The sequence below is a fragment of the Euleptes europaea genome, chromosome 8, assembly GCF_029931775.1.
Source record: "Euleptes europaea isolate rEulEur1 chromosome 8, rEulEur1.hap1, whole genome shotgun sequence".
In the NCBI taxonomy this organism is placed as follows: Eukaryota; Metazoa; Chordata; class Lepidosauria; order Squamata; family Sphaerodactylidae; genus Euleptes; species Euleptes europaea.
The window spans coordinates 52,536,522-52,563,725 of NC_079319.1; the positions used below are offsets into that span (position 1 = coordinate 52,536,522).

At 39.4% G+C, this 27,204-nt stretch overlaps 1 protein-coding gene across 1 annotated transcript in view; it reads right to left on the reverse strand.

The window, feature by feature from the left end:
- Positions 1–27,204, reverse strand: part of MIB1 (MIB E3 ubiquitin protein ligase 1) — a 48,710-nt gene that overhangs the window by 14,284 nt on the left and 7,222 nt on the right. Inside the window, exons 4-13 of the mRNA XM_056854324.1 lie at positions 26,404–26,508; positions 23,471–23,537; positions 22,952–23,156; positions 21,968–22,151; positions 20,371–20,515; positions 18,884–19,017; positions 17,792–17,899; positions 16,528–16,725; positions 15,384–15,535; positions 663–795 (exon numbers count right to left, since the gene is read on the reverse strand). Of these exons, the coding sequence (XP_056710302.1) occupies positions 663–795; positions 15,384–15,535; positions 16,528–16,725; positions 17,792–17,899; positions 18,884–19,017; positions 20,371–20,515; positions 21,968–22,151; positions 22,952–23,156; positions 23,471–23,537; positions 26,404–26,508 (1,431 nt within the window). The remainder of the gene's footprint in view (positions 1–662; positions 796–15,383; positions 15,536–16,527; positions 16,726–17,791; positions 17,900–18,883; positions 19,018–20,370; positions 20,516–21,967; positions 22,152–22,951; positions 23,157–23,470; positions 23,538–26,403; positions 26,509–27,204) is intronic.

Consider the following 27,204-nt stretch of genomic DNA (forward strand, 5'->3'; position numbering starts at 1 on the left):
TATGGGAACAGTAGCTCCTAAGACTTACTAGCTCAGACACGCGTTTAACCTACTTACATGCTTGGGACAAGTGCAATTAGTTTTGGATAAGTAGATTTCCAGATGGACTGCCTCACAATGTTTCATTGCAGAATGTTCTTCTATCATTCAAATGAGTTTCACAGCACAGCTCTTCACTAAAATGAAAACCTCTCCAGTCCTACACCTTGGCTCACATCAAAAACATACTGAGGCCGTCTTGTTCAGAAAAGACAGAGAAGGATCCATAGGAAGACCAAGCACTGAGGTTATTATTAGACTGGTCTGTATTCCGAGTGAAGAACTTTCATTACTTCCCACCCCCACCCTTATAATCCCAGCTGTATTTAATGTCAACTAAATGATAACAGTAATAATTAATATTACCTATGCTAGTTTTACCTACGTTATCACTAAAAATCATGTTAGCAGTTAATGACACTAATATAATGCACAAAATGTGGCTTCTGGCATACCAGAATTGTTGATATTCACAAGAAAGTGGTCTTTCACAGCAGTATTATGTGCATATACCGTCTCTCCAGCCAATCTAATGTCATACAAGTATGGCATGTTGACACTAGCAGAGTTTGTAGGAATTTGTTTCAAGGATTTTTATGGAAAAAATCAGTAAGAATCTTTACCTGATGCACCAAGAGTTCTGCCACTTCCACGTGATTATTAAGTGCTGCAAGGTGCAAGGCAGTGTAGCCATCATCTTTTTTCTCATCCACAATCCACGGTCTTGGAAGCTTGGAAAGTAATACTCGCATTGCGCTGAAACATACAAAATACACACAATATAAACAGCAAACACTAACATAACAGCAGCTCAAACAATACAGCTTATAATGGACCCTACATTCAATTGAGAAGACAAGAGTCACTGGAAAAGACAATCATGCTAGGAAAAGTTGAAGGAAGCAGGAAAAGAGGAAGACCTAACAAGAGATGGATTGAATCTATAAAGGAAGCCACGGCCATCAATTTGCAAGATTCGAGCAAGGCTGTTAAGGACAGGACATTCTGGAGGACACTGGTTCATAGGGTCGCCATGAGTTGGAAGTGACTTGACGGCACTTAACACACAAATTCAGTTGGGAGTGCTGGAAATCCCCCCCCCATAAAACATGAATGCACCCCAATTTTTTAATCAAACATTTCCAGTCTAACTTTCAAACTCAGTGAGTTATTATAGGAGTTATTTTAGAAATGCACAATGATCAGTTTTCCACACATTTATCAACTTACAGTACTCTGGTTTCTCTTCAGATCGCATAAATCTTTCGCCTTTATCATATCAACTTAACTAAGTATGAAGCTGAACTTATAAGGGTAAATAGAACTAGTAGTTTTAAAAACTAATAATAAGAATTTTCAGCTATCTCATTCAGATACTCATTCAGATAGTAATACAGTCAAAGCATTGTACCACCATTTTCTAATACCATTCCCCCCCCCCATCAAGTCACAGCTTACTTATGGGGACCCATGGGCACAAATATGTCAAGAAGAGTCGCCTCTAATTACTACATCTCCACCACTGTCCTCAATCTACAGCCAAAATATATTTTCAGACAACATTTACATGCATTATTCTTACAATACAAATGGGATTAATATTCATATTCGAAAACACTGAATGAAGGGGGCACAGAAGATTATGTTAAGAAGCAGGGAGAAGGACACCCCAGAGCATCACATACTTCTTCAAATGAACATACTTAAAATGTATTATATGGTTTTCAGGGTAGCATCTGAAACCATTTTAAAGGCTGAAGATTTCCTTTCATGATGAAATCCAACCTTTTGACAAGATATTTGTCGGCCAACACACTTTCAACAAGATTTATATTTGAGAGCCATGGAGACTGACTGTGCTAAAGACTTCTAAAATGAAGAAAAAATTATCTCTAAGCAGTCATGACTCTGACCCAGTTCATACAATGTGTTTGATCCTTGGTTTGGAGTACTGGAACAGGACGAAGACTCACAGGATCCCATGTGCCGCTTTTGCTCCTGCATTTCAATGCTCTCCACCATTTATAGATATTAAGCTTGCTGTAATTTCCAAACTGGACAACCTATGTCCTAGTGAGTTTGCAAACCACAATATATTTACTTCACTTCAACTGGTTCATGCTTTATTGTTTGCAAAGTGCAGTCCTCTAGAAGACATTTCATACCAATATGCACAGGAAATAAACTAAAGGTATCCCATAATAACTTTGAAAAGAACTATCCCTAATACATTCAGAACTACTAAAAATATCTTACAGTGTTTTGAATAAGACAGGCAGCCCAATCCTGAAGGGGGGGGCAGATCTGCGCCACTAAAAAGGTGGAGCAGCACCACTGCAGTGCGAGAGGGCATTCCCGGGGCGAAAGGGGTGAGAAAGCTGCTTAAACAGCAGCTCCTTCCCCAGGAATGCAACCCCTCCACGCAGGCACGGGCTTTCCCTTCTGGGAAATTCCTGCCAGTGTGGCTGTGCTGGCAGCGGGGGCTGGCAGTGCTCCCGCGCTGGCGTAGGTACCACCTTATTCTTATATCTATGCTGGCATGGGGTCATGCCAGCTTCTAAGGAGCTTCGGCCCCCACTTGGCTCTAAGATCATGCGATTATTAAACCAATTTCTTAAATGGAAAGTTATTCTTCTTTATTTTAATCTACACCTATCAGACAAAAAACTTTATTTCTAAAGCTAAATTATCACCCTACAGAGAAATCTTTTAATTATCCCTCATTTTTTTTAGTGCTTCCAGCACGGTGGCAGAGGCACACACACACACCTAGAAAACTGGAAGTGCAAGGCCTCACTTTATATAGCCGTGCTGTTAAAACATTTTGGCACAAATGGTCGAGCAGTGTTGGGACTGCAGGATGAACAATCAATAGTCAGAGAAAAAGATAAAGCCACCCTCTGCTTCTAGATCAGCAACCGAGAGACTATTTTTTCCAATGGTTGACCAAATATGGTCAGGGAAGAGAGAGGCAGAAGACAGCCTGTTTGCCTGGAGTGCATGTTTCAAATGCTTAGCTGCCTATAAAGCAGAAACAGTTTTGCTCATGTCCTCTAAGTGGCAAATGCATCCAGCCTAAATAGCATGCAAGTGGAAGCTCTGACCTCAACAACTGCATCTGACCTCTGAAGACAGGGGGAAAAGCTACAACAGATCTGCCTAGAAACTAAACCTAAGCAAGAAGAAAGGAAGTGTAACATCTAAGGAGCAAGAAGGAAGCATTTATTTTATTGGAAGGGGTGGTGGTACATCCTGGATTTTTAAGATCTAATGGACATTTTCTTTAGTAGTTTCTTAATTGACAAAGACAACGAGTTTATTCTTGAGTTTCCTAGCAACTTATTCTGAATATTTTACTGCCAGCCTTGCAAGGAACAAGAAACTTATCCTTACGCACCCGGGCCTTCGTATTAAGGAAAAAAGTAGCAGGTATCTTTCAGAATTGCTGCCCATGTTCGGTTATAACTATTTTAGACACTGAAATATGTATTCGCCGGCACCTTCCTACAGCTCCCCCCTCCCATATAATGAAGAGCTGAATCAGCGAATAGAGTGAAGGAACACTCAAGACGAGATGGCTGCTGCTGATGTCTCTCTCTAGGTCATTACCTCTCTTCCAACTGAAAATGCTGCATGATAAGCTTACAGGTAACAGAGCATCAGAAATCCTGCATTATCCCACATGTCCCTGTCTGCATGTATCATTTATATGCTGTTTAAATCTCTGTTGTAGGTAATGCTTATTGCCAGTGTGTTTGAGTATCCAGCATTTGTAGTGTAAAGAGAAAATTTGGAGAATTCACTTTTAATCTGAGTATCTCAGCAGATTACTGTTTGATAAGAATATATTAGTTGTATTTTAAATACTGCATTCACTGACGTCTAAATGTTTTGAAAAGTGTTAATTGTAGATAAATGGATTACTTCATTCTCTCCCTCAAGTCAAAGCAAACTAGCATTTCTAACTATTTCTATATACATAACAAAATAAGAAGCCTGTGCACTGTTTAATTATAACATACGTTTTATTAAGACAGTGTCAAAAGCGTTTTATTCTGGACCCTTAATGCAATCCAGTTCAAATCTGAAATGAGCAAATTGTAATTCTTATGCTGCAGTGCCGTTTCTCCTTGTAATACTGAGCTAGCTACAGCTTAGCTCTGATTTGCTCTCTATCAGCTGCACTAGCTTCTTGTCATGGGCTGCAGAAACTGAACATTTCCTCTGTTTTCATCTCAGGATTCTTAAAATGCTATACTTAACCCTTTCTCTAAACTAGTTTCCAAATGAAACCGTTCAGTAACCTTATCCAGACTACTACACATTTACAATCTATGCATCATCCAAAACCTAAATGTTCTTACCTCAGAAGTATACATAAAGTCTTATTGATTCTTACAACCTGATTTTGTGCATTCCATACAGTAAAAGGGTACTGAATTGTCTAGTAAGCTAAGTATGTCCAAACTGATAAATATGGCAAGTCTGCAAACTATTCTGTAGTGAAACACGTGAACTATTGTGTGAAGTCAGCAATTATTCCAGAACTGTTTAGTAAAGATAGTTCTATAGTATGTGAACTACAGCAAGTTAAATACCAAACCTTTCCAGTTATTTTTTTCCATTATAAGTTTTTTTTCCTTCTTTAAAAATAGAAAAATAGAAACATCCTCAAGTTTAGATTTATTTTAGAAGCCACTAGAAACCTTAAGATACTAGAGATGGAACTTTTTATGTAGAGGAGTACTTCCATTTCCTCTGGATAATGCTAGCACTTTACAGATTGAAACATGACTGAAGATTCTACAGGCAACTCAACTTCGAAGTGGAATGCAACTTGTCATGTCATTAAGTATTTCGTACAGCAAACCCTTAGTGAAATTATGTCGCTCTTCATCTACAAGCATATTAAACAGCAAGAAATAGCAACAGACACAGGGGCAAGTACTTGAAATCATCTTGACGATAATGAATTTTAATATGCTTTGTATCTACTGTACAGAAATCATTATCAAGTTTAGTTTGATCAATAAATGTACATTTGTATAAAAATACAATTAACATGGATCCTGGACCTAACTAGGAACATGCACCCTGCACCTTAAAATAATGGGGTGTGAGGAAAATTCTTTTCAGCTTGCCACAGATAGCTCAACAGTTACTAAAACCTGCACAGAGCACATACTTCTTTATGTACCCATATGAAGATACAGTGCTATGGAATGTAAAGAAGTATGTATTTTTGGCAGGTGTGAACTACCAGTAACAGAAACCGAAGTAAACGCCTACTGAAAGAGGAATTCTCTTTGATTTGGAAGCAAAACACTTATTTACAATTTGTAAATTTACAATTAATATTTGGCAAAACTGTGGAAAGTGTTGAATGTGCTATTTGCTGGTAATACAAGTATTCATACACAGTTTATCTCCTATGAATTCCAAATGTAAGAATGAAAAAGCAATCACATTGGAGTATGCAATTTAATTCAGTTTGTGTGTCAAAATTGCTACTAACAATGCCAGGATCACTACAACTTTGATTGCCTGATCAGCCTTAAACATTTTTGGCCCGCAATCTTTACTAAAGCATTTAAAACACTCTGATTTTGAAAAGATTTTGTCAAATTCTCTTTACCTGCTAACTAAGAAAGGAAGATTCTTGGCAGTTAGAATAATAAATAATTCAACTGAAAATGGATATTTCAAACAAATATTATCTGAAGGCATTGCCATGCATTTCCATCAAAAAGGGTAATCTCAACACATTGACAAGGGGTGTTTGGCCTATATTCATCTATCTACCTAGAACTTTTAGTTTAAAAGATGTATTATTTATTGGATTACTGTCATCCTTAAAAGGGTGACTGATCTTTCCAATTGTGCATCTCCTCCACTTGCCTCACTTCCATTAATCTGACATGACAAATATGAACCCTATTCATCTAAGCCAGCGTCCCCACCACCACCAGCCTGAATCTGAGTAAGGACTATGCAACTGAAGAATCTACACGTGTAATATTATTTAGAAGTTACAACAAATGTGTTTGAGTGGCAGTGTTATGCTTCCACAACTACATAGTGTAATAAAGTTTTCCTGCTTAAGGGACCAGGAGAGCAATTTTAAGCATACTTACTGAAAAATAAGTAGTATTTACTGAGAAAAAAAAATAGGAATTATGTTGTAGTAAATATGCTTAGGGCTGCAAGTCTGTAAGGTAGATGACCCAACATAAACTCAAATGCTAAAATGAAATAAAAACTGGTGTTTCTTGCATGGAAATATGAACTACATGAAGGATACCAGTAAGCAAATTAATTTCTTATGTCTATCTGAAAATGCAAGGTACGTAGATCAGAGTTTTATGGTCTGAACAATACTGCACCACACACTAGACTGCGTTGCAAGTAGCCTTCTCTAAACTTGCACGTAGTTAATGGCTAAAACTTTTATCCGCCGGCAGCTGGATCCCATTAAATCCCAAGATGACAGCCAACACAATTATTTTTAAAACATTAAGAATTTACGCTAACTAAGGTCCTGAAAATTCAAGGATGAAAAAATTAAATTTAAATTTCTAGGCTGGCATCCAAATTGAAAGTTTTATTTAGATATCTTAGAATTAGTTACACCGGAAGTCTAAGAAATGAAAACACTACTTTACCTAATAACTATTACTTGCGAGAACCATGTGACAAAGAACTGAAACATGAACTTGGATCGCACAACTATTAGTTCATTTGAAATGAACAAAAATTAACTCAACTGTTCAGAAATATTACAGGCTCAAAAGTGAATTTTTTTTGTTATGAGATGGAGCTAAATTAGAGGTGAACTTCCAAATAGAAATTTCAAATGTTCCAAAACATCCCTCACAAGCCTATAATTTTTCGTTCAAATTCATACATCCCAGAGTGGGGCATAATGCTGTTCAGCTGAAGTGTAGTCAGTGCTGCTGCTACCATGGTTCTTGATAATTCATTAAATTTCTTTAAAAATATAAAGCATCTCTGGACAGGCAACAACATACAAACAATAAATGAACAAAAACAAACATTAAACAGAGATATAAAATACATTACAGTTGTACTGAGCCCTGACCTGGATGGCCCAGGCTAGCCTGATCTTGTCAGATCTCAGAAGCTAAGCAGGGTCAGCCCTGGTTAGTATTTGGATGGGAGACCACCAAGGAATACCAGGGTTGCTGTGCAGAGGAAGGCACTGGCAAACCACCTCTGTTAGTCTCTTGCCATGAAACGCCCCCCCCCCCAAAAAAAGGGGTCGCCTTAAGTCGGCTGCGACTTGACGACACTTTACACACACACACACAGTTGTACTGAAACCAATCTAAGTAGACCTTATGCCCCTCCAGCAAGATATCCGTCCCTCCCCGAGCTCAGTCTGCCCCCAAAGCTCTCTGGAATAACTCTGTCTGCAGCACTGCCAGAAAGCCCTTATGGCTTCTAAGAAGCTGTCTGACAAACATGGAACAGCCACCGGGGAAAAAGCCCAAACCTGCAGTTGTCAGGACCCAAGAGACTGCCTGGGCTATTCTCTTGAATACTGACTGATTGCTGGGATGGGTGCAGATAGGGTAAGTAATGGTTAGCTTGGAGCACTGATTAAATCACCTCAGGGTGACACAATGGGAATTGGCTGGCCCCACTGCCCAGCCAGGCACATCTTAGAGCCAGGGGGAAAGAACAGCGGCCAACCACCTTCCTGCCCAGGCTCGACCCACAAGATGGATCCCAGAACCCTCTGCGAGGCATCCATTTTGTGGGGAGCAGGGTCTTGCTCTTATGCCAGTCTTTGGGCCCCGTGCCTCCATGGCACCCCTTAGCGGGAGGAAGGGGTCTGACTGCTTACAGTGCAGCTGAAACAAAACATTAATTTTTGAGACTTGCTGAGCTTTACCATATATATAACGAAGTTTTCACCTTCCCTTGCTGCAAACAAGCAACAAAATCAATTTTAGATACTATTATAAACACAGGCTCATATTAGTATTTCTCTTAGAACATCAGTCACTAAAATGCCACCTCCATCATTAGGTCAGCTGTTGAATTCAAGCTAAGCACAAGTTGAACTCTGAACATCTGCTGACACCGTCGTAATTCAAACATCTCAACCATTTGACTGACAAGGCTAACACATGCTGACATTATCAAATGCTACACTACTTTTTTCCATGGTCACTTTTTGTCCTGATATGGCTAGTACATGAAACTGTATTGCCATCCAAAAGAACACTTGAGCAGCTGGACCTGTGTAACTGTTCTCATACAGCTGATAAAAATAGATGCCAGTTTTATAGCTGCCTTAAATGCTTATGTCTAAAGCAAGCCACATGCTATGTTTCTATTAAAAATAGCATTAAAATGTATATTGAAGAAATCTCACCACCACTACATAACAAAGCAGAGGAGGACCACAGTTAAAAGACACTTAAACTGTTTATGGCTTGACTTAATTCTGTGCCCTCTTAACTTGGCTCTCAAACAAAATACTGTGTGTGTACCTCTACTGCAACTCGTCTGAATCAACGATCTTTTATTTTAAAAATTGCATGCTTTTTTTTTGTTTCAAAGACTGCGGGGTATGTTAAGCAGTTTTTTTAACTTCTTTTGGACAGGAATTCTTAACAAAAACCTACCAGGCATTCAACACAGGAAGAAAAAAGAAGCAAAATATTACAGAAAAGGCCTCAATTCAATTGTTTTCAAGTACAGCTCTGGCTTATTATAGTCATACTTTAGACACACTTGATTATTACAAATAGCAACCTTAAACATTGCTGTCACTTCTTCAATCTCCCCTAATCAGTTAAACATTTCAGCAGCTGTTCTAATAAAAGCAACAGTGGTAAACTGTAATTTGAATAAAACCGGCATTGCCTTCCAATATGTTCACTTTGTGCGATAAATATATGCTTCACAAAGAACCACAAAACACATATTAGTAGCTAAATGTAAGAAGGCATAGTGTTTTACCATTATTGCAAGACTATTCTTATAAAGGAATAACTAATTATTTGCACACCAAATTTCTTCTGTGACCTACCAAACTTTTGGGTTTCACTTAAAAGGCTTACCTATACATTATAAAAGATAAAATAAGCAAAACACCAGGGAACTTCAAAATGAAAATGTATACTTCATACTTGCAGGAGAAATGTTTTTAACAGTGTTATCAACTTCAAACTTCAATGCTTTGCTAAAGCTGGTAAAATGGAACCAAATCACCTGTTAAATGGATTTGGTCCCCTTCAACCAGCTGTAGCTATGTATTGATCACTACAGGACAAATGCTTCCATCAGCAGGATATTTTAATGATGTCAACATCAGAACACAGAAGAAAAAGAGAACTCCTTAAAAACAGAGAACTCCTTAAAAACAGCCAAGTATGTAATTGCAAGCCAGATATACAACCAAACTTAATATCACAACCTATTCTAGGCAAAATATTAGTACCCCAAAGGAATGCTACAATATTAGAAATTATTTCCCGACTGTACTTCAAAGTCCATGACTGGTTTCACTTGCTTTATTCTTATTTAGGACAAAAACTAGGTTGTATAGTTCTTATAAAACAAATATTAAGGATTCAAATACATTTGTTCTACAGTTTCTTCTTTTTCTCTCTCTTTTCTTCTCAAACTAAAACTGAAAAGTAGTATGCAACTAAGATTTCTTTTTTTTATGGTGTTCTACATTTTTGTTTACAGAAAAGGAAATAAAAGTAGTGATTTTGTGGTTTACAAGTCATACCCTCTCTATCATTTATGATAACTATGTGGGAAAACATATTCATGTATTAGTAGACAATGTTGCTCATATAGAGTACTACAGACCAATTATTTAAAAAAGAAAGTTCAACTATGCAAGAACCACAAACTACGCATCACACTGAACTTACACAGTTCCAGTTCCTCTGAACAGGAAATTAGTAGACCATGGAGAACAGTACTGAAACACCTTAATTTTTTGGCCAGGTTCAAGACTGCATAGTAAAAGAGGGACATGTGTGTGTAAAGTGCCGTCAAGTCACAGGTGACTTATGGCGACCCTGTAGGGTTTTCAAGGCAAGGGACAGACCATGCAGCAAACAGAAAAAAGAAACAGTTTAGCTGTTAAGCAAAGGTCCCTTCAAAAGAAACATGAAAGCAACCTCTCAGTCTTACAGTCACTAATTTGCACAGATAATGGAAACTTCAGCACTTTACATGCTAAAACCAGTTGAAGTTGAACACCATCAGTTAGCAGCAAAGAGTCTTTGTTGAGCTCCCTTTCCTTACCCACCCCCCACCCCTGAGCAGCCCAGACCCTGCCTCTGTGCCAGGCTTAGATGGGCTGGGACAGGAAGACAGCTTAAGACTCTCCACACTTCTTCCCCATTACACCCCCCCAGTCCTCTTGCTTCATCCAAGCAGGGAGGGAGGGTGGGTGCTTCACCCAAGGCCGCCTCACAGGGAGGGAGTCTGTCTGCCAAGCGCATGAAGTATCACTGTTGTCACCTTCACTGACTGAGTGTTCCTCCACCCAGAAACCACAATATGGCCAGAGTGGGAATGCAGGAGAGAATGAAAACATTTTCAAGTAAGAACACAAAGCTTAATTTATTTTATTTTATTTCTTTCCAGAAAACTTTCCTACCTATACAGAACAAGACCTATATTTGGTCAGATCGTGAGTTAAATGTGAATTGACAAAGGGAACTTATCTATATTGTCTCTTGCATTGCTGAGATTTGAAGAATTAAGAAGAATCAGAAATCTACTGTGCCTGTAAAGCACTGTCAAGTCGCAGTCAACTTATGGGGGCCCCATGGGGTGTTCAAGACAAGAGACTGACAGAGGTGGTTTGCCATTGCCTTCCTCTGCATAATGATCCTGGAATTCCCTGGCATTCCATCCAAATACTAACTACGGCTAACCCTGCTTAGCTTTCAAGATCTGATGAGATCGGGCTAGGCTGGGTCACCCAGGTCAGACAGAAATCTACTACATGGAATTAATTACAAAATTTAAGTCTGAGTCTGTGTTTAGAATTGGTTTGTTACTCTGCCCAAGGCCATCCAACTACCATTATGTTAAGAAGAACAGAAAATGAAGTTTTCAAAAAGGAAGGGGTTTCCCCCTCACAATCGAATAGTATATTCTCCTCCCACTCAATGGTTTATTTCAAACATTACATCGCAACACTATTTGCACTAACCATGGTTTAGAGATCAATTTCCATTTGCTGCTTCTACAGCAGCAAGCACCCCTTCCCCTCTGCAAGTGCACCAGTTTTGCCTCCCGAAAGTTTAAGTTCTTCAGAAATGTAAACAAGCATGAGATTATCACAGTCATCATACACCCGGACTTCACCTAATACAGAGATGGCACACATGGAAGGCCAACTCTAGGAGATCTTAAGACACAGAGGGATTCAGAGGGGCACCAGCAGGTACCCTGGCCCAAGGTTGGTAAGGGCTTTAAAGGTAAGCATCAGCACTCAGAACTCGGCCCAGAAACAAACTGAAAAGCAATGGAAATATGGCTCATACAATTGCCATTGCACCAGTTAACACCCTAGCTGCTGCCTTCTGCACCAAATGTAATTTCCAAACAATCTTCAAAGGCAGCCTTATGTAACATTTGTTAGAGTAGTCTAGCCTTGATTTTACCAAGGCATTTGTGACTGTGGACAGGTCTACATTTCCAAGAAGGTTGCATCTGGTCAATAATACTGAGCTGAGAAACAGCACTCCTGGCTACTTCCATTACCTATTTTTCAACCAACAGTGCAGGGTCCAGAAGGACCCTTCAAACTGTACACATGTTCCTTCAAAAGGGAAATGCTATCATCTACAGCTATCCTACACCAGTTGAGCTTTTCTCCAACCAGCATCACCTCTCTCTCGTTTGGATTTGGTCTCAGTTTGCTCACCCAAGTCCAAAAAAAATTATTTAGTGTTTGCAGTACCTCCATAGATTTAAAGGAGAGAGTTGTGTATAAGCCTGTTGGTGGCACTGGATTTCCAAGTATCTAGATGATCGCTTCCAGTGGTTTCATCTATGTTTAAGAATGTGGGAAACAAGGTGGAATCCTGCAGTACACCATGGACCAAAGGCTGGGGGGATACAAGTAGTCACCCAACACCACCTTCTGACATCTGATCCAGAAAGGACCAGAGCTACAGTAGAACAGTGCTTCCTAAGCTCATACAAGCTAAGCATCTCAGAAGAATACTGCACTGGATGTTATCAAAAGCCATGAAGATACCTATTAGCATCAGAGATGCACTCACTGGCGGCCCCCCAGTGTTAGCCACGGAGAAAGGCTACCACAGCAACTTATACCCCATAACTTCTACCCCACAAACTGGAGAGGGATTTAGATAATCCATTTCATACAGAAAACCTTGATGCTGCATTTCCAGTATTCTCTGAACATAAGACCTGGAAAAGGAATGGGTCAGTGACAACTACAATTAATAGGATGACTAGTAAACAAAACATTTGTTGATTTCTAGTTTTAGTGCAGCCTGTTTTCATTTTCCACCCACTCAACGTTCCAGTCTTTACATGCAGCTGCCTAAAGAGCAATGGCCATAAGTATGATTCACCACTTTAGATATAATACCAAATCATAGTCAAGCTTCTGCAACTATGCTTTAGTATCGTATCTGATCAGAGCCATAGTCTGGAAAAGACTTGACTACATTATCATTATCCTTCTATGTTTCCATTCTACAGATATAGCCCTACTGTTTAGAAAGGTAACAAAGCATTGCTTTCACAGAATGGAACAATACATATTTGTACTGCACCCTAATCAACATGAGTTTTCTGGTAGAAGTACACTTTAATTCCTACTCATCAAAATGAACTGCTGCCAAGTCCTGTAGTCACAAATGCCATTAAAGCCCATTCTTTCCTTCCACCTACTGGATCACACAATTGAGGCCAAGCACAAGCCCAAGGAGCTATATGTGATCTGGGAACCTTAGCACTGTGCAAAGATACTACCTCATTCAGATATCATGCCATACTTCAGCAATGGCTCGAACACGACAGGCATGCTTTAGAGCTGTCTGTTTTCATCTTCTATTAGCAACTGGCTTCCAAAGTTCACTTGTTGTTTTCCATAATACAACAGATGGGGAGTTACAACCTTATATATGTCTAGCCAATCAAGTTATCACACTAGAAAACAGCACAAAACATTGTGTTCAAGGTCAGGTTTCTGCTTCTCACTGGTTGACTCATTTCAAAGCACAGTTTATTAAGTCATACAATGTACACAACCATAGTAAATGTTCTTGACTGACATGATGAATGATAATTGACAGGACTCTCTCTCAGCTCACCCCAATATAAAAAGTCTGAGGAGTCTGGACCTATACAAGGAGAGACTACAGGCCCAAGGGGAAAATGTCTCAACACACTACATGAACTGCATTTCAGTGAAAAAGGAAACAATCAGCTGCCTTGTTCCAGAGGCAATGTACTTGAGTTCCAGCTGAGAGATCTTTGTTACACCTGTGCATTTGCCCCAGAGACAACGACAATTACATCTTACTACAAAAGAAGAATCACTGATTGACTCTTATAACAGGTGCTCTACTGCAAAACACGCCTGATTTATATTACTTCTGCAATGTGCTTGCTTTGTGAACTGGCTCTCATGCATACTAATAAAGGAACAATTTTCATACTTTTACTTCCCATCCTAACATTAATGCAATGCCATGCAGAGAATCAGATATGCACATGATCCCAGGGGTTCCCCCATCTTGTTGAGACACTTTTGGAATTTCTGACAGAAGGTAGAGGGCACCATTACAAAATGGCTGCAATGGGGGTGGGCCCAATCGCAAAATGCTGGGAGATGGCAAGCAAGGCATCCTATGAAGAGGGCAATTGTTTCCAAATGGTTACTCACTGCAGATGAAAAGGTAATACCTCTGGGCTCTTTTGGAGTCTCTCCTATAACGAGGAGGCAGAAGAAACTATGGACTGGCTCTCAAAAGGAAGTGGCTGTTTGGTTTTAGTTCCCAAAGAAATGGGTGCAGTTAACTCCCTGCAAGGTCACAGGGAGAGTTTGTCAAGCCCAGAGATGAAAGAAAAATTGTGTCTATGGCCAAGCCGAGGACAAACTGCTTGACACACCTGCCTAGGATGTGCTCAGCACTATGTTAGTCAGACAGCTGGACAGGAGAAACCCAAAGCTACATTTTTTTTTCTGTTTCATTCAAGACATCATAAGTGGGCACCAGAAAACACACTGGTGGATGCAATATTGGGAATCTAAATCCAACTTAACCATGAGACACAAATTTAAATGGTGCAATATAGAAGCCAGGAGGAGGAGGAGGAGGAGAGTTGGTCTTTATATGCAAACTTTCTCTACCACTTAAGGAAGAATCAAACTGGCTTACAATCACCTTCCCTCCCCCACAACAAATACCCTGTGAGGTAGATGGGGCTAAGAGAGTAAGAGAGCTGTGACTAGCCCAACGTCACCCAGTTGGCTTCATGTGCATAGGTGGGAAAACCAACCCGATTCACCAGATTAGCATCTGTCGCTCATGTGTAGGAGTGGGGAATCAAACCCTGTTCTCCAGATTAGAGTCCACCGCTCCAAACTGCCGCTCTAAACCGCCGCTCTTAACCACTACACCACGCCGGCTCTCCACTGGTTATGTTCTATATCACTGACCACTTTCACTTACAGTTGCAGCATATCTTCTCAAGTGGCTCCAGTTCATTAACCCCGAGAAGGGCTTTATTTCAAGTTCCGTGAAATACGGCAGCTACCGTTTTGGTATAATAATTACATTACTAGCTATTGGAACCTGCGGCTCTTTTTAATCCCAATCCACTTCACAGTTTTAACCTGGTATATGTCAAGTCCTTCACTTATCAATCTACTAAGAAAAAGGTTGCCTCTATTTTAAGAAGGCATTTTTAATCTCCCAACATATTGCAGCTATCACATGAACACTTTCTGTATTGCCCCACATGATAGCTATCACAACAGAGAGATGTTCACAAGGAGTAGTTAATCATGTAGTCTGAAAACAAAGTTGTGTGGTGGCATGGCGTGTTCAGTCACCATGATGATCACACATGCACAGTTCATCACATGAAACAATTTAAAGCGACCTTCAGTGGAAGCCATGGGGAATGGACAGCCCCACATTGTAAAATTGTTCTGTGGTGCTCACTTCAAACCCAAATAATGCACAAATGAAACATTCACCTGTGAACTACTGCATAAAGTCTTCCCACCACTGAATGGTTTTCTAGTTGTCCTTGTTTACCTAACACAGTGAAGTCAGTTATATCTACTGTACCTTGGATTCCCTCTTAGCGCAGCGTGATGGAGAGCATTAAACCCGTTGTTGTTTGTAATAGTAACATCTGCTCCAGCTTCTAGAAGTACAGCCAAGATGTCATCACGCTTTTTACTAATTGCATCATGAAGAGGAGTATCGCCCTCAGAATCCTAAAAATATATATATATAAATATATATAAACATTTCACATAAATGTTAACTTGGCCAATGTAAATGTTGACTTTTAATGAAACACTTATTAGCAGGAATGAGCCACTATTTTTGATGGGACTAAGAAATGTTTCAACTGAGGCTTCAGGAATTAGCATGGTTTTTAAATTTGTTTTAGAATTCTATTTATTTCCAAACTAGAGAAACAAACTAACCCCACCCCTTTATACTTATTAGCTGCTATACAGCATACTAAGTACTATCATGATGTTCTTCCTTGCCACCTCCACCAATTCAATCTCTATCTGTTCCCTGCTAAGTTATCCTACATAATCAAGTAAGCTGTGACTAGGTCATCTAGGACAACTATAAAATAACAAACTGCACTGCAACTTTATGCCTTTTCTGCATGTTCAGTAATAAATCAAATGGTTTGATCCATTTACAAGCCTTTACAGCAAAATTTCATATGATGTGGTGGGTTCCTAGCTTTCATCTCACCCAATGTTAGTAGTTTTTCCTTTTGGCCAAAGGACAGATGAAAGCCATTATAGACTTTGGGGGCTCAGGGAAGTTGACAGAAGTACAAACTAGGTTGATCTTGAAATCAAAGTTAACAACTCCTTATACTGATTAAGAATTTCTATCGCTCAGTCAAAGGATGGGTTAAGCCCTCCTACTTTACAGTGTTTTATGGTGGGCTTAGTCCTAAGCAACTAGACTCTCATGTACTCCAGTTATCAAATAACTTCTGGGATGTGACCACAAAAAAAGGAGACACTCTTCAAAAGACCTCGATATCAAATCAATTAAAATATAGTATTTGGCAGTATTTGGCAATTATTTTTGTTGGAATTTGTTTAGCTGAGTCTGTACTTCTGATTAAGCATGCTTAAAATGTTTCTGTTAGTAACTTCAATAAATTAGCACAAACCCAATACAATAACATGCACAAAAACATGGGTATCAAAAGACATCACTTTAAAATTACCTGGAGACTAGGATGACAACCAAAATCCAATAATGTCTTCACTACTTGGAGATGACCTTTATTAACAGCAATATGAAGTGGGGTCTGTCTACGTTTATTACGAGCATTCAGATCTGCACTGCCTCTATGCAAGACCTCTATCACAGCTCCTTCATCACCAAAAGCTGCATGGTGAACAGCCCTGTCTCCATCTTTGTCCTAAACAATCAACATTAAACTGAATTAATCATTATGTTTGTTCTAGACAGTACTTACTTCGGTTGATGATGAAGCATTAGAGAGGAAAATGCTGCAATGGTATTAAATACCATTTCATTATGCTGGCATTATATGCATGCACGAATGCAATATAGTTCACAACATTTTGTTGAGATTTATCAAAGTATTTCCATTCCACATTCTCAGCAGCTTCAAATTCTTAATAATTAAAACAATATAAATCAGCACTAAAACAATGGATGAAAAAACCCCAAACAACTCACTAGTATTAAAATACTTTAAAGATCAATAAAGAACAACCACCACCCAGCAACAAACACTGGAAAGGGACTAAGTCCACAACTCTCAACAAAAGGCTTAATAAAAAGGAATGCCCTTACAAGCAGCAAAAGCTTAATAATTTTTAACTAAATGAATGGTGTCCAGATTTTGTAACTCCCTGCACCCCACCACAACCAAGGGCCCCCCAACCTTACTTCATATGGCGAGGGCACACTGAACAGGATGGTTGCAGATGATCCTGACAGGATCCCTTTTACAGTTACAACTTAAGACTATTCTATCTCTCATCAAGCTGCACCACAAAGTGATTCAAGTAAGGATCAGTGCGGATATAAAAGAGAACCGTGGTTTGAGGGCATGGGGCAAGCTGTGGGGTTGCATGCAAATCCCCCATGCCCCTATAAAACAGCCTGGTGTTCTGACTGCATCTAACTTTGGTTAAGGCCAGTCTTAAACACCAATTTATTATTCTGACATTAGTTTATGTTGCAGGCATATTAACAAGTGCAAATTATGTTATTTTGATATTAAATGAAGGGAATTCTAGTAAGGCAATGGTAACTAAAAACAGGACATCTGATGCAGACAACTATTTTATACTCAGATCAATCAGAGCAATAGGAGACACCAAGAAATAATGTTTCTCAGCTGTAAGAGGAATATAAATAATTACAGTCACAAATGAATGTGATGCAAGAAATAAAGCATGGTTACACACTCATGTTAAATTTGAAAACAGTTGCAACAACAGAAATTATTATACCTCCGCTTCTACATCCACATTCTGCTTTAGAAGCAATTTCAAAATGTCAACGTGTCCATTCTGACTAGCTGCTTGCATAGCTGTGTGTCCTGCACACTGCCCATTCACCTAGAAGTACAAGATGGAGCAGTTCAAGGCAACCTACAAGTATATATATTCATATTATTATATGCACAAGAGGTGGGGGGCAATGGCTCAGTGGGAAACCATATGCTTTGCATGAAGAAGGTCCCAGGTTCAATCCCTGACATCTCCATATAAACATATCAAGTAGTAGGTGATGTGAAAGACCTCCACCTGAGACCCTGGAGACCTGCTGCCTGACTGAAGATCTTGATGGACCAAGATTCAGTATAAGTACATTCAGTATAAGATGCAATCTGATAGAGTCAGCTTCATGAGTTCATTATACTCCAATATTCAGAGGGCACACAGAACTGAATGGAACATCAAGGAGCTCAATAATTTTTTCCCAAAAAGTGTATTAAACATCTTCTCAAATTGTCATACCTCTTAACTTTCTAATCTGGCTAAATTACAGAATCTTGATCTAAACTCCATTAAAGATTAAAAAGCTACTTGACTGAATTAGTGATTCTACCAAGAGCTATTTTGAAGCCAGCGGACTGGGTATGCTGACGTAATCTCTCAAAAGTCCTGACGAAGGCCTCCGCCGGTGCAAGGGCCCACAACGCTGGTGCCCGGAAGGCGCACGCCGGCGTTAGTGGCCCCAGCTCTGGAGTGCAAGCCTGGCCGCAGGGCCCTGGCCACCGCCGCAGCAGCACTGGGCCAGGTCGCCGCTGGAGCGTCCTGCCACCATCCGGCCACCCGCACAGGCCACAGTGGCGCCCCGGGAGGCGTTCCGGCGCCGGCCGGGGCCGACGTTGGCACCCCCTTTTTTTTTACTGAGGTGGCGTATCTTCCGTGCAACCCTGTGAGGGTTGCATGGTTTTTTTGCACCGGGTAGAGGTTTCGGCGGTGCCAAAACCTCCTTAGGAGGCAACGCTGCTGGGTTGCCTCCTAAGCCCAGCGCAGGCAATCCTCTGAGGAATGCGCTGTAACTCTCTCAAACAAGGTAGCAGAAGTACTCACATCTACATCTGGTCTTTTCAGCAAGTCTTCTACTTTAGCTACATCTCCATTAGCAGCTGCTTTAACAAGTTCTTCATTAAGATCACCAGATTCCTGAGTTTCAAACAGTTTCTTCAATAACTGGGACAATCTCTCTGCGAACATAAAATAAAGCCCTTACTTTAATAGGGTCACTGTTCCTGAATACTGTGTTATAGTTGAATAAATTTAAATATATAACTCAATCAAGAAATGTCTCAGGAAAATGTGACAAGCTATAACTCAATGTTTTTTTAACAATTAGGTTTGTTTCAAACTGACTTGCCATTTGCAGCTTGAATGTACGTTCCTCCATTCGAAAGCAATAATTCTTGAGAGTAGAAACTGCATGAGCAGGCTTGAGCAGCAACTGTTCACTGTTTAGTCACATTATCTACTTATCTATCAGTCTGAACTATTTATCTGAGATATATCACTCCACAGTCACACCCAAGGTAATTCATAATATAACAAAATAAAGATTAATGATTAAAAGATCAAATCTAAAGCCAACTATTAAAAACAATAGCAAAATCCTCCCAAAAAACAATTAATATTTGGTTGGGCTAGTAATTTTCCACATTACTTAGAAATTATTTTAAAAGTCATATTTGGCTTTTGGATCTCCCTCTGCCCCCACCCCAACATTGATACCAAAATACCTGAAATAGTTGCTTATTACTTTAAAGGGAACTGAAGAGCAGCCTTTTCTTTATGACTCAGTATAAAATGACCTGCTGCAGTCTGGAACGGTCTCTTTGCACATGCATTCTTGCCAGGGTTACACTCCCAAATTCTAATCCCATCAATGCTCGAGAGTTCTCTGCGCTTCACTTCCACTCCAGGCCCAATCCTGCAGTTTTGCTTCTATTACAGTGATGGACTGGAGTAAGAGTTGTGACGGCAGGAAATCTGGGGCAGCCTTGTATATTTGTAGAACAGGAATCAGATGTCACAACTATTTAACTATTTTTACTGCAGTCTTAGCCACTTCTGCTTAAGATACCTACAACATTGGGAGGGATGGAGGCTCTGAGGAAGAACAGCTCCTTGGCATGCAGTTTCAATTCCTGGCATCTCCCATTTAAAAGGATCAAGTTGTAGGTGATGTGAAAGATATTTATCTAAGATACCAAAGAGCAGCTGCTAGTCTTCGTAGAATATAATTACATTGATGGACTACGGATCCAATTCAGTATAAGTTTCATGTGTTCAAACTGTTTTTTGTATCATCTTGTAAACTTGGTGCTAATTACTGTTCCAGAAATATTTAACTACACAGACTACATATCTAACCAACCAAGTTATTTGTATCTGTAACTTGTTTTTCAACTTTTACAGCAGCTCACAGCAAAGCACAAGAAAACCCAGTTGGCAAAGTACTGTTGCTGCATATTATTTCTCCGTTAAAAGCATCCTTTGAAATTTCCAATTACACAGAAAACATGTTGTAAAAATTTCTAACTTACCACCAGATGCATTGCTTATAGCAGAGCCTGCTGATGCTACTTTTGACACAGCAGCTGGGTTGTATGTCCAAGAGGTTCCACAAACCTCCACCTTTAAGTCACTGTCTGAATAGATTTGCTGCACCCTTCCCACTTTCCCTAAAGTCTAAATTAAAGACAAGGCAGACATTAATATACATCATTTTAAAAAGTCATATATCACTATGCCCAACAGTAAAGTGGCTGGCTGCCATGCTAATAAAAAAAGGCCACCCTCAGACAAGGTAGGGGGCTCCCCATTCTAAGGCAACTGCAGACACACAGAAAAATATGACTACGGTAATTATTAGAAAGGGAAACTAAACCAACCCCCAACCAACTTGATGAATATTAAACATGCTTCAGGAGCACAGAATGTTGAGAGCAACCAATAGTTGGTTAAATGACAAGGGAAAGAAATCAACTTAATAAGCCCTTGAGAACTCTTAGAGATTCCCCTTCGAAAAAAGGAGATTTTACAGGCACAGGATGGAATGTCTAAATTATTCTTACTTGCAGTTCCCAACAGGTCCCAGTATCTACACGGTATTTTACACCTTACGTTGCTATTTTATTTTCTAGTTCAGATACTAGATTTCTGCCATTAAAACTTCCATTCCAAGATCAGCCTGAATGCTGATCACATAGCAGTGGTGAAAGAGAAGAAGCTAAACACATCCAACAAAGAAAAAAGTCCACATCCATTATATATTATAGCTGGCTGCAATTGACATGGGAAAATGAAGCCATCTTTCTGGAGCTGCCCCACAGTTTTCAAGGCAAAGTATCAAAATTATTTTCCATGGAATTCCTTTGAAGTCTATTGATAGAAACACTCTCTCTGGGTCACAAACCTTATCACTAAAAATGATTCTAGGACAGTAAAATTGTATGTCTTCTCATATACTTATACAGAGAACAACTCTGGCCAAGTCTGCAAATGTAGCAGAATGAAATGGCAATGAGGTGGCAGATTGCTGAGGTGGTGTAACGGAATATACCACTTCAATCCACAGGTGAAGGATTACATTTTTCAAGTTGCCTCACATCAACAATTCTCTGTAAGTGGAAAACAAGTACAGAATATAAAGTGTTTTCCTTGGGGTGTTAACGTATTTTCAAGGAGATTTTACATGGGGAACATTAACAATGTGGCCCTTCCAGCCTTCTCTCTAGCGTGGTACAGCCCATTTTTACAACTTGGCATTTTGCCACCTCTGTCTGTTGCATGTGCAGACCAGGCCTTAATTTCTGAATATCAGCATTCTCCAGAAGAATTTTCTAGCACTTGTACAAGTGGGTTTCTGCATCCTTGTCAGTGGTACAGGGTCATTGGCCCCAATGGCAACATCCCCAGTGTAGGAACCACCGCAGCTAGAGGTGCACAAATTTTTATCACCAACTGGCACACCGGAACACAAAGATATTCACGCCATATTCCAGAACAAGGCTCCTATGGCTCCCGGTACCACCAAACTATCATCCAGATGAGATATTACCTAACCTACAAAGCTTTAAGGTAAACGATTCCCCATCTTCACTTGAAATGCCATACTAAAAGCCGTTTACATAAACTTACAGGAAGCATCGCTTCAGCCCATTCGCCATGCCCTCGTTGAAGCAGCTTGATTCGTTCCAAGTCATAACAAACTTGGACAAGGTCACCCACTTGAAATTGTGAAGTACCCCCTTCAGCTCCCTGAGCGGCATCTCCGCTTCGGACAACATTGGCTTTGGTAAGAACTGCAGGGTTAAAAGTCCACCTAGAAAATATCAGTAGTTTGAAACATTATTACAAAAAAATGCTTTATGCTTGTACAAAAAATTAGGATTCCTGTGTTTCACTGTTAGCCAGTTTTGTCCCATATCTCAGCAGTCTGTGACTGCTAGATTCTGCAAGAATCCAGTGGGTTACATGGTTGGGTATACAGCCTAGGAGAGTTAGCCTCCATCCAAAGTGTTTTAAAAGAAACACAAGAAGAATTTGTGTGACTTCGTTTCCATAACAAATTACTGGCTTCATATGCACACTCCTCAGAATATAATCAGATAACTAAAAACCCAAACACAACTACTAGTGAACATTCTTGGTAATAACACAATCTAAGAAAAAAACCCTGCTTGTAATAATTAACTATTGCCAATGCTATCATATGTATAAACTGCAGAACAACTATGCCACCAAAATAGTCTTAATGCAATGTCCAGTATGCTTAGAGATGGTGTTAGTAAAAACGGCACTGTTTACTTCAACACTGTATAAAACAGAGCTTATTGTCTGATTTAGGAGACTATTTGAGGAGACAGAGACATACAAAGGTGCGATGATAATGGAGAAATGTTAGAAGGCTACGTCCACATCATTTTAATTTGAAATTTAAAATTCAAGATAGTTTTGATATTTTATCTAATGATTTTTTAAAAATTACATGCAATTTAGGTTTATAAAGAATACAGAGAAATACTTCTGTTCTTGTTTCAGGCTATGGCAAGAGTAAACTCTAAGCCAAACACTTGCAAGAGAACCAAAGTCTGCCTTAGTAAAAATCTGAGATTAGCATACCTATTGCCACTTGGATACTGTACAACAATGTCATGGTCTTCATCTATACCACAAACAGTGCCTGTGGTGGTTAAAGTTTCAAACATTCCATCAGTCCATCCTCCGTGGCCATGCTGCAAAGACTGGACAATTTCTAAATCAAGATCAATGTTTACTAGGTCACCAATTTGCAAGCCACCAGGATTCCGGTTACCATTTTGCTCACCTAAAATCAAAAGAAAATATGTAGGAAGGAAGTAAACACATCACACACACAGTTTTACAAATTCCCAAGGACTCAGAGGAACCATAAATTCAACATGATATGATTAAAAAGCACAGCTGCTCTGGTGGATGGAACCAGACTGTTGTGTTCTATGGTTTATGGTTCTACCGGTGTCAGTCACCCTGAGACCTGGGGAGGGGGGAGGCAGGACGTAAATTAAATAGAAAAAGCTGTATACACTTATCTCTATACTTCTGTGGATATTATACACTAAATATATAGTCAGACATCAAATTAGGTTTCCTCTAACTTACCCAGTACAGGACAGTGGTCCCGGTAGAAGGATCCTCCTTTGGCATCTTGGACACATTTAAGGTCTGACTGAAAACAAAACATACCACACACACACCCATATAACACACATTTATAGAGAATTATAATTTTAAAAGATTAAATACAAAGTTCAACTACTGCTGTACCTGTACTTACACCAACACGTTTTTGTCAAGGCAAACATTTGTTAGCTTTACTGTCTGTTACATAGGCATTATTCCAGTGTACTTCCTACCCATTTTCTTAACCCCCTTCTGTGGTCCATGTGCACTGGAAGAAAATATGTGACAATGTACAGTCACCTTTGTGACTATCTCTGTTCCCTATGCTATTTGGGATATGAGCGTTGGTTTGAATTTAAATTCACGTTTTGAGGCTGTAACTCTGAATCACTGCAAAAGCTATTCCAACTCCTACTGAGATGGGCAGGATTGTACATATTACTTACTCTTCACCTTATGCCTCCTTTCCACCCATAGTCAAATTACTTAATCTCTTGCTCTACCAATGAAATGCCACAATCAACAGTGTTGTACTAGCCAACAGCTCCCCAAAGCTGCTTTCCAAAGAGTAATTCACCTATTTAAAAAAGTGAAAATAGAAATATCTATGCACAGAGATTACTAGTGATGGCTCACCTCAGCTCAAATCGTAACTGGGCTGGCAATTCCAGGTACGACAAATCCAACCTATCCCAATAGACTGCCTTCTGAGAGCTCAGAGCTGATTAACTTTTTTAGTCACACACCTTTTTGCACTGCCATGGAGAAATTTCAAGCAGGGCATCCTCAAGGACTTACAGAAGGCATCTCACTTTCCCTCTCCTCCACTATTTCCTCTTTTCCTTCCCTGAAAGCCCCTATAGCCTCTCCTCTTTTCCTGCTTCTTTCCCTCCTTCCCACCCCACCAGCGAACCTGCATTTACTTGGCCCAGTGTCTTCAGTTTGTCCTCCTTCCCTCCCCTTGGAAAGCCTTTCCCTGGGAAAACTGTGCCTGCTCCAAAACAAATGTTCAGGGACAACAGGGCTTGCCCTGAAATATTGTTACATATTTAGGCTGCAATTCCAATAACCAATTTCACCAAAAGATGTCATTTCAATATTGAAAAGATTCTGTGAGCTATTGTTAACTGTGCTGTTTATAGGACACAGAGATTAAAATAACTGATTAAAAAACATACATCTATTGGATATATAAAGAAAGAACCCCTAACATATTTCCCCGTTCTTTAACTGCTGCTCTGTCCTTTCTAATCCAAACAGCAGCCATCTGGTATTATCTCTGAAGGAATTCCCTTGGGCAAAGGTCATTCAATGCACCTACACTAAAGTGTAAAGACAGCAAGAAGAGTCCTCTAACTCACATCATCTAGAACTAAGGGAGAAAACAAAAGGGACAGGTGGTGTATAAGCTAGCCGTATGCTCCTGCAAAGGTCTTGTCTATTTCTTCATTACTCTGAGAAAAGCCCACACCAGTAAACTTAAGGAACTGGCAGACTGCAGCATGAAAAGAACAATATATAATCGGCTGACAGAGCTGCCAATAATCAACTCAGTTGTATGTACGTGAAGAGAAAGGCCAGCAAACTCAAACGACTGCAGTCAAAACCACATATCACAACTGTAAAAAGCTACAAACAAGTGTACTCTCCCAGTCAAACCATGCTGCAATAGGTTACATATATCATGTTGGTGACAACTCTGCATTTATCAACGCAGATCACATTAATTACATTCTCCCATATTGACCATGACCAAAAAGAATAAAAGTATGCAAAAAATATGCATACGAAAGGAAGCCAAATGATCTGCTTCTAAAAAATGAAAACATGGCTTTGCAAATATGTTCAAAGCAAAAAAACCAAGAGCAAGCTTACAGAGAATCAGTGCAAGATCACCTTCTTTTCAAATAGCTTTTGTTTCAAAACACTGCTCCCTTCACAATCTGACAGGACACAGACACAGGTAAGAGTACTATGCCAACATGATACATGAAAGTCCAACTTCACTAATAGCATATTACATGCATTAATTGTAATCTTGATAGGGGCCATACAAAATTTTATGCTACAGAAACAACACAGCATTTATCTTAGAGGAGAAAGAGGAAGAAAGGTTTTGCAAGGGAAGGGACGGCTTGTACATGAGTAAAATGGGAGAAATTTGAAGGCTGATTAGAATGTACTGGTAGTTTGAACAAACAATAGATAACATTAAATCCCAATCTTAAAATGAATGGAATAATAATTTACTGGGGCCAAAAACTACATTTGCCAAGCAAACACACAGTCATCAAACCAAATACCTTCAGGTTTAAATAGCTGTTTGATTAAATATTTTACTGAAAATATATATGAGAGCTGCATTAATACTATATATTAAGGAAATCTGATTCATAATCCAGATTACTAGAAAGAAGCAAAAACAATTGGTCCTACTTCTGTTTTATAGATGGTGTAGCAATTATACCCTACACTACTGAAATCAACATAAATTTAGTGCTCAAGACTGAAACATCAACTACCACTGTACCAGGAAGCTACTCAAATATCTGATCACTATTTACAGTGTAAAAATAGCATCAAACATATTGAGAATTATACAGAAATCTTTAAACCATATTCTGTAGCAATTTGTAGCCATCTTATGCAACCTATTAATAAAAGTATCTGCCACTAACAGGGAGACAGAATCCAACTCAAGAGTTTAAGTCATCTGCATTAATAAACGGAGACCAGACCTATGCATATGCATGACCTAACCACGCAGCTGTAGGAACAATGAAGTGCTTAATAGCATGCAAACTGACAGAAGGTCATCACAAAAGAAGATAAATAGCCCAGCACAAACCATTTTTCTATTCCTCCATTCCCCCACAAAGCAATTTTACTCTTTGTGTTGAGTTACTCCTTACCATGCCCTCAAAGCCAACTCTGTAAAGGTTTTTAGCTCCATTGTCCCATAAAACATATGCTGCACTGTGCGGGCTTGATGCACTCCAGTCCTGGATTTCTGTTACCTAGCAGAAGCAAAAAGAGAGGTATGTATCTACCCACAACGTATAGATAAGAATTTGATGTAAGGATTTTTATTCATTATCTAAGTGTTTTCTAAATCAGTTTTATTTTTATAGCAAAATATGGTATTGATTCTTCTACTTAAACACACTCATTTAATTTACTGATCCTAATGGAACTTTCTTCTAAGTAAATATGGTTAGGATTACTTCCTTCCATTCTATTTCACAAATTATTCAGATTCTTAGTTCAGTTAACAGATTCTGTGGAAAAAAATAGCTACAACGAGAAAGAGGCCTGCTGAAATGCATTTTAAAATTAAGGCCTTTATTACTATAGCTTCCACACCATAGAACTATGAATTAGCCAAATATCCTCATATTTAGAAAGCATGTTTCTTGATTAGCCATGGGAAAATTATCAACCACAGGGGTGGGTAGTGGCAGGAAAAGGAGGCAGTGCTAGAGATCACTATGAAAGTTCCAACACTTCCTGCTGAACTAGTGAGGAAAGCAACCATCTTTCCTTCCATAATCACACCCTTTCCCAAAAAGATGGAGCTCTTTTCTCTGTAGCTCATTTTCTGAAAGTGCACTTCCATCTCTGACCATCTCTTTGTACTGAGGATGGGGGTTACCGCACTTTGTATTCCCAGCGATGTATTAAGAGTTTGAAAATGTTATAAAAAACATCGCTTT